Below are 8,303 nucleotides of genomic sequence, written 5' to 3'. Positions count from 1 at the left end.
ATCTAAATTAACAAATCAGCCATTTACAACCATTGGAGCTTTATTAAGTGTCCAAAAACAAATCACTAACAGTTCCTCTGGAAGCGAGGGAGTGGGAGAACAGTAAACAGGCAAAGTACATGGCCTACACTAGAGCAACAGCCATGAAGAGCTCCTTACACATAAATACAGATGAAAATATCAGGACCAATCAGCCTTTTTAACCCTCCAGAGATCCTGACTGCACTGCATCTTGGTACGACTGCCCACCCTCCTTTGGCTCTGGGAACAGTTTGATGAGGTCATCGATACGAAGGATGGTGATCGCAGCCTCGGTGGCAAACTTGAGGCTCTTTGTCTTAACCATGGTGGGCTCGTACACGCCAGCCTGGCGGTTGTCTCTTGGCTTGCCATTGACCAAGTCTAGACCAATCCTACAAGACAAAAACAGTGGTCAAATACTGATTGTCCCATATTACACAAGTTCACATAGCAGCTGAGAAAGTAAAATTTCAACCAAAGAAGAAAAACTTGTTCTTAAATTAAGGAAGGGATCCAGTAAGGAAAGACTCACCACTTGAGATTCTTGCGTTCAGGATTAACCTGGGCCTCATTGTGGAAGGCCCGAAGCTTGGCCACCAGATCCGTGGAGTCCTGCGCTGCATTCACAGCCAGCGTCTTGGGGATGACTAGGAGAGACCGTGCAAACTCTGCAATAGCCAGCTGCTCTCTGGAACCCTGAAAAAACAGATGAGCAACATCTTAGTATTGGGGAAACAGGCTTACAAACAAAACTACATACACCAACATCTAATCATCTCTTTAAAAACATACCCACAAGCTGCATGCTTGACAAAACAAAGGTTTATTCATAGAATATGGCTCACCATGCTGGTAGCGTAATTCTCTAGGTAGATTGACAGAGCGGCCTCCACAGCGCCACCTCCTGGCACTATAGACTTTGACTCCAGCACCCTCTTGACTACACAGAGAGCGTCGTGCATTGAACGCTCCATCTCGTCGCACATAAAGTCGTTTGCCCCGCGCAAAATGATGGATGCTGATGTGCGTGCTTTGGTACTGAGGGGATTCAGAGTAGAAAACAGAATCAGTACCGTTACCATGCGTCAGACTGCAGAAAATGTATCTGTAGACAGACATTATATAGGTCATGAACACAGATCATGCAAACCCTTTTCATTGTCCAAGTTTATCCCGACTAGGGCTGGGTAATAGCGGTATTACTTTGATACTGGTTCTTAAACGTTACATTTTTCAATACCAATTACAACCCAAATCTTTATTTTTCAGCTCCTACTAGCCCTGTCTCTGTGCGTAATGTAGAATTGTTCATGCCTTCCTCTTACTGTGTAATGTTAGACAGCCAATCACAAACAGATCTTGGTAGAAGCATGCTGGATGCTTAGGGCTCACGGACGCCGATATGATTTACTCCTTGAGATTTAGTGATGGCCAAATGAAGCTTCGTGAACCAGTGTCTTTATTTTGTGAGCCCACTAGATTGAGCTTTGGTTTCAAGAGAAAGACCTAAGGCATTGCAATTCAGTATATTCTCAACCAATTGTTGGAAAGATAGCGTCATCTAGTGGCCTCGGAAAATAAAGACACTGGTTCACAAAGCTTCATTCGGCCATCACTATTGAGATTGGGTATTGAACGCTGAGGCATTTTTCAATACTTAGGCAACTTTGTTGGTGCCTATAAAGTTAAATATTCGGTACCCAGCCCTAATCAAAACTCCTGCCTACTACAATAGAAAAAGTTACAGTTGAATGCACTGAAAGGTTGTGATCCTAGAGTTGTACGGACATAACTATGAATCTGCATTGTGTTAGATGTACTTCATAGTTAGTATGAAATATAAAACATTGCTATTTAGTGTTGCAGCTCTTACTTCTTGACAAGGATGAGCTCATCGTCACAGACGCGCTCTTGCATAACTTCCTCCGCCTGGCCGAGCATAGTTGCCTCAAACGTCTCCTCTCCCTCCAGATTGGTCAGAGAAGGGCAGATGGTGGCTGAAGATGGACAAACCAACATTACCAAGATTTAATCATTTATTATTAGTTTAAAGAACTGAATATTAGGGCTTGACCAAGAAACTAGACCAGTAACACAAAAGCCAATCCGATAAATCAGCATTAACAGTTTACTTCCACCCTACCTCCGGTTGCCTTGGCAATGCGTTTGAGGTCCTTCTTCAGAACCCTTCTCACTGCCATGGCTCCAACATCCACAAAGTACTTAAGACACATGTCGTCAATGCCACCGGTGGTCAGGATAACGTTGGCACCTGATGCCAAAATCTTTTGGATCCTCTCCTTGGTAATATCAGATTCCCTAACACAACCAGATGATATATTAATTCAGTTTCAGCACTTCTATATAGATACAGTATACATACAAAATTGTCCAGCCCACAATACTGGTACAACAGCTTGAAGACAAACTGCTGCCATATATCAGGGCTGCTTATATTTTCTCCCACGCGTATCACTGTGTAAACTATTGATTCAGCATCACAGCAAATTTAAAATGGGAAAATCTTTAAGGATGCATTTTGACCGTGTTAAGGAGAAAAACAGTATGTACCTCTGTCTGATTTGATCAAGCTTCTCTGGGTCATTGATGATTACTTGGACTCCCATTTTCATCTTTGTCTTCTGCAGACTGAAGTCCAGGCAAGCAATCTTGGCGTTGATGATACGCTTTACCATTTCTTTAGAAAAAAAAGCCAAGTTCAGAGGAAACACCATGGAACTTGACAGTATCAAGACAGAACAAATACATTTAAAAAAGAAACATTTTACTTTGGGCTACTACTGTCTGGCTAGAAAGGTTGTGATGCAGTTTACAAACTATTGCATCTATATTCCTTTCAGAGCCATTGTACTGTCTCCCACGCGTATCACTGCTTACGCCATCAGGTGAGACATAGCAGCAAATTTAAATGGGAGTTTAATTTTCTGCAATGGTAATGCTTAAGGTATTACAAAATGCTTTAAAGTACATTTTAAATTTGGGAATTTAAAGTAACTCACACAGTAATAACTAAACCTACCGTGTGATCCGACTGTGCAGTTCAGTGCATAACCATTAACCAAGAAGCTCTCTTTCTGGCTGCGGCCATGGGCTTTCAGCACATTCACCGAGTTGATGGGGTATTTGGCCACCCCCTTGCTGTCCACAAACTTTACAGCAATGACAGCATCCACCACCATGTTAGCAAAGAAATCACTGTCACTGAGGGCTTGAGGGTTAAGGCAGATAGGTATTTATTCTCTTAAACAATTACTCATTGTCTGCAAACACCACAAATAGAAAACCTGTGACAAAACATTGTATGCATAGTCCAGCAATAAGGATACACTCCAATGATTTTGGAAGACATGGAGGTCTTGGCTGCATTAATTAGGCACTCTCTCCCCAGTTCATCTGTTGCGATAGTGAGATTCTCATTTATGTAGCGAACTGCTTCCCTGGAAAACGAAAAGGCAAGTTTGCATGTCAAAACATCTGGACAGATCTCAAGCAATCAGCGCTAATCTGCGCCCATTTAGAAACACTTCTGAACAGAGTAAAGAGTAGTTCATTGTTGACATCTTACTTGCATGCCAGACGATATCCACTGATGACTGACGTGGGGTGAATCTTCTGCTTTACCAGCTCATCTGCACTCTTTAGCAATTCTGCGGCAAGAATTACCTAAAATAATGTCACATTACATACATAAGTAAATCTGTCTTTGGCTTCATATACCAACTGAGAATAGTGTTAGATCATGAATAAAAATGTAGTAAGCGGTAAAGGTAACAGAGTTTCACATTGTACCATCGTTTCATTAGGGGTGGCAGAAATTAGGCTGCTCAACCCCTTCAGACACTGAAGGACAGTTTCTCTCTCCTGTTAGCATAGCCACACACCCGTATTAAAAGGCAGATGCATGGTACTAAAACAGGACATCGGTAAACAAACTAAACTCAGTATGATGTGTACAGCAAGAATTACGTTTACCAAGCACAGTGAATTCTCCCTATGAGAGTATAAGGAGCTTGTGGCAATCAACTCCTAAACTCGGACACCATATTGGACCAGCTGTTGACCCAACTCACCACAGAAGTGGTCCCATCTCCGACCTCCTTATCCTGCAGGTCAGCTAGTTCACACAAGACCTTGGCCGCTGGGTGCTCCACCTCCAGCAGCTTCAGGATGGTTGCTCCATCGTTGGTGATGGTCACGTCCTGTCACACAATAATATGAGTCAGGTGGGCAACTCAGACCACAATGTTTCAAATCAGGTAGAAGGATTAATACAAGGAATACATAATGATATATTGTTAAAAGGTGACACAGACCCCAATGTCGTCCACCAACATCTTGTCGAGGCCAACGGGTCCCAGGGAACTCTTGACGATGTTGGCGATGGATGATGCGGCCATAACTGCAAAGACAAGAATAAAGCTGCTACCATCACTAAAAGCACCAAATGATTTAAGATATCCTCTATTTGCCGGTTGCAGTTTTACACCTACAAGAAACGCATCCTCTGCATTTCACCCATCCTAATTAGGAGCAGTGCGCAGCCCAGGGACCATCTCCAATTGTAGTACCTAGCTACGTCAATGGCAGGAGATCCTAGCATGTAGCTATGTCTTTATGATGGAAGAAACCCCATCACCCCGAGTACATGTGCAAGTCTCTGGGCCGGGAATCGAACATAGTACACAGCAGTGCTTCGCTAACCACTGAGCAACCGTGCCAAATAATATAATTAACATTTTCTTTGCATTTAAAGATAGCTCGCACATTAACACAGTCCAACGTCATTTGTAATACACCGGTCACTGACATATTCTGTCATTTTATTGAGTGGGGTTCACGGTAAACTAGCCACACCTTCAGACCATGACAGTGTTTTTTCTATCCCATTAGCATAGCCGTCCATTCATTGTGATGCGAGTGGAAGGTACTGAAAAGGGATTACAACTTCACAACTAATGCTGTCGGCGTAAATTGCACATTGTGTACAAATAGCAGACTGTGCAGCATGTCAGTAGAGAAGGAGCAGAGGCTTAAAGTTAACATAAAAGTTAGCTAGCATTAGCATTAGCCACACGTGTGGCGTTTGCAGTAAATGAAATCCCTTCTCCCGTCGGTCATTCGTGACGCATAGAAAATAAATGAAGCGTATCTGAAACAAAAAGTAAAAGAGCACCACAACTCACCATTTTGAGTACGAACAGATTCACCAGTTGTTCTCTGGCCGAGAACATTTAACGGACCATCTAATAGAGACATTTTGGACCACCACACAACCAAGAAGAAAGAAAGCGACGCAGTGCACCATGGGTAAACCGACAATAAGCAGAACGGAGAAAGTTCGAGAAGAAAATTTTCCACAAAATTTCCCGAAATTACAGTTGAAGGGCTTTTAACTAGGTCAAGGATCTCAACTTTGAATTTGTAATTACGTTTTAAATCAACTGGTTCCCTTATCAAATTATAAAACTAACGCTTTGTCACATTATTTACGATAAACTACATTTCCCAGCATGCCTCCCATTTTTTCTTCTTGGTTCTTGTTCATGTGTATATATTTTATGGTGGGCTGCAAGTGCGCCCTCTGCTGTTGTTCTGGTTATTATTGAAATGTATGGCGACATTTGTTTTACACCTGTTGTGAAAGTATGAATTGTATTGTATCAAATTGTATGTGTTTTATTCATGTCCAGACATATTAGCTGAACTATTTATCACATAGAAGTGTAAGTAACAAGAAATTGAGATAAGATACAAATGTCCATTTACAAATATGAATAAATAATTTAGAAACTGTGTCATAGTGTGCCCACCAGAGAGTATTGACGAGATTAGTTTTCATCCATAAATTTTGGGTTTGAAAAACAAACCCTTTAATTAACACAATTATGCAAAATATAGTTTACATAAATACAAATAAATAAAAATAGTTGGATATTAGCATTGGCCCAAAAAATCTATTATTGGTTGGGCTATACTCCTTATCATTGAGGACAAATCTGATTTTGTCTTAATAATTGGGCATAACTTCTTAACTTCTTTAGATAGCTACCAAAATGTCATAACCTGATATAGCCTACCTTTTAAACTATGATAAAACAAATACATGCTAAAAAAAAAGTATGGAAATCATTATTTTTATCCCCTACTTTGCATATTCTTCATAAAATGACAATCATCATCTCAAACGTTATATTTTGAGGATGGTCTCTTAAGCAATGAATAGTTCCTACTGATGAACATAACCTCTGATTGGTAATCAGCTGCTGGTCTGTATTATATTTATATTTATTCAATGATAATCACAAAAACACAGAGATGAGTTTAATCTGAATTTAATACCTCCAATACATTGTTCTGCAATGACAACTAGGCAGTTAAAAAATACATTACACTTAACTTAAACATTAAAGCATTATAAAGCATACCTATGGCATACAAGAATAACTTTCCTAAAATGTACATCTTTACAAAGTGTTTACAAATAAAACGTAAAAAAAGACAGAAAAGTGCAAAAAAAAGTCAACATTGACAGACAATCCCCACCAGTGAAACATGGGACAAAATGTACAATGAAAAAAACACATACTTCATATTCCTAACTTGGTTTTTAAGCCTTTTCCTGATACGAACATTAGGCCATCATATTGTGCTTTTAAACTATTCACGTGTTGTTTTGATTTGGAACTTGTGTTTAAGCAGTGCGTGAGAGAAAACCTACTGCTGAAAATATTCACAGTATTTAATTCAAATCTTGTCTGTGTCCCTTAATCTGAATAAAACCATCTTTTAATAAATACTTTATTTTACAACTTGTCTGTGGCTAATGGCGATAAGGACCAAAATAACAGTGAGGTTTTCAAATAAATAGGACAACTTTAGTGATTTTTTTTTAAAGACAGTGTGTGGTAAATACCAGATTTGCTTCTAGGGGAGAGAAAACAATAGTGTTGTATGAATCTTATTAAAGTGATTAACAACTTTGTGACTTTCTTTCTGTGACTGTGGATGCAATCAGTAGTGTGACAGTTGGGAGTGTCCCATAACGTAAACAAAGTAAACAGACTATCATTTGTAATAAAATTAAAAAAAAAATACACCAAATACAGTACTGTAGTCTTTTAACTCTCTTTCCTTAATGTTCTCCTTCGTGGTCCCTCTTAAAAAGAAAGGTTAAAATTAATGTGATGAAAAAAAAAAAAAAAATCATCCACTTGTTGAGATGCACATTACGTGACGGATGCCCATAGACCATAACACGTAAAAACAACTCTGATTTACTCACAGATACAAAATAAATATGAAGCCCTCCAATTTCTTACAGATTAATTAAAATATCAGCATCTTCTCTTAATTTTAAAGCGTGATACCTTTTGTTTGATGACAAATGTGGCAGGTAGAGTGAAATACAATAACTTCAAATAGACTTCATAGGTCTAAGTCTAGTTATACCTAAACTATTGGATCTTAATCAACATGTTTTCTTTACAGCTGCAACCTTTTTGTTACAATTATTGATTAAAAAAAAAAAAGACGCTGTTAAAGGTGACAATCTAGCACGTGTAGCAAATTGGAAGATCCCAAATTTGAACTGGCAATTTTAAAAAGCTGCTCGTCCAAAGCAGTTTGAGAGTGTAAGCACAATTAAAAACACTAGCCATCACTGTGGTTCACCGCTCCTACACAGTTTAAGATTAATGAGTGCTAAAAATGTAGTTAAAACAATCTTAACAGCAAATTTAAAAAAAAACCTTGGAGAGTCAAGATCCGCCAAAGACCATCAGAATTTTGATGCTTGTACCACAGACAAGATTTTATTTCTTACAATTAGTTACAGATATCCTGAACTACGGTAACTGTTCAACAGTTTATTGGCACTAAGTCCTCCAGCAGAACCAATTCATATGACTCCAATTATCTCTACAGGGCTTACAAGTAAAGCAATAAAAGAATTTGAATTCCTTTGAATATTAAAACCCATTCAGAGACTGAGCACATTTTTTGCTTTGACCACTTGCTAACGTTTCACAACCAGATCTGTTTGAACCTGGAAGTGCTAAGGCAGCTCACATGCAGGGTTTGCTATTAATATTAACCTATTATGTATTTTACATTGAAGCACTGGAACAGAGAGTTTCACATAAGTTGTTACAAATATGGCTGCAATCAAAGAAGTAGCTTCTGATCTATGTTGAGAGATGTGTTATGTTTGTGGACTATGATGTTGAATGATGGAGGGCATTCAAGGCAAAGCAGCAGTGTCC

The 8,303-nt window shown here is 39.2% G+C and overlaps 2 protein-coding genes and 1 non-coding gene across 4 annotated transcripts in view; all 3 read right to left on the bottom strand.

Annotated features, from left to right (window-relative positions):
• Positions 1-5: 5 nt before the first annotated feature.
• tcp1 (t-complex 1) lies at positions 6-5,483 on the bottom strand. The gene is made up of 12 exons (XM_032542279.1): positions 5,226-5,483; positions 4,356-4,441; positions 4,113-4,241; positions 3,608-3,705; positions 3,369-3,479; positions 3,062-3,243; positions 2,593-2,719; positions 2,165-2,340; positions 1,895-2,018; positions 867-1,059; positions 554-717; positions 6-413 (listed from the first exon to the last, which is right to left on the bottom strand). Exons 1-12 carry the CDS (start codon positions 5,296-5,298, stop codon positions 200-202), a joined length of 1,677 nt encoding a protein of 558 aa, XP_032398170.1. The 5' UTR covers positions 5,299-5,483; the 3' UTR covers positions 6-199.
• On the bottom strand, positions 4,844-4,982 carry LOC116706874 (small nucleolar RNA SNORA29). The gene has a single exon (XR_004336350.1). It is a non-coding gene; the product is annotated as a small nucleolar RNA SNORA29 (small nucleolar RNA).
• Positions 5,484-6,358: 875 nt separating the features above from the next.
• Positions 6,359-8,303, bottom strand: part of LOC116706232 (pleckstrin homology domain-containing family G member 1) — a 40,414-nt gene continuing 38,469 nt past the window's right edge. For both annotated transcript variants that reach the window (XM_032542931.1, XM_032542930.1), the window contains exon 17: positions 6,359-8,303. This exon is cut by the window's right edge and continues 1,046 nt beyond it. The gene's annotated coding sequence lies outside the window, so the exon portion shown is untranslated.

The sequence above is a fragment of the Etheostoma spectabile genome, chromosome 18 (genome assembly GCF_008692095.1).
Source record: "Etheostoma spectabile isolate EspeVRDwgs_2016 chromosome 18, UIUC_Espe_1.0, whole genome shotgun sequence".
NCBI classification, from domain to species: Eukaryota; Metazoa; Chordata; class Actinopteri; order Perciformes; family Percidae; genus Etheostoma; species Etheostoma spectabile.
Note: the sequence above shows the minus strand (reverse complement) of the source record. Positions and strands in the feature narration are given on the sequence as shown.

Bases quoted from the DNA above. Each gene is read 5' to 3' on its own strand.
- tcp1 (XM_032542279.1), bottom strand. From the start codon at position 5,298: ATGTCTCTATTAGATGGTCCGTTAAATGTTCTCGGCCAGAGAACAACT. The intron at 4,242-4,355 runs GTCTGTGTCACC...ATTGTGTGACAG, and splicing joins TGTTGGTGGACGACATTGGG to GACGTGACCATCACCAACGA. The intron at 718-866 runs GTGAGCCATATT...CTGTTTTTTCAG, and splicing joins AGAATTACGCTACCAGCATG to GGTTCCAGAGAGCAGCTGGC.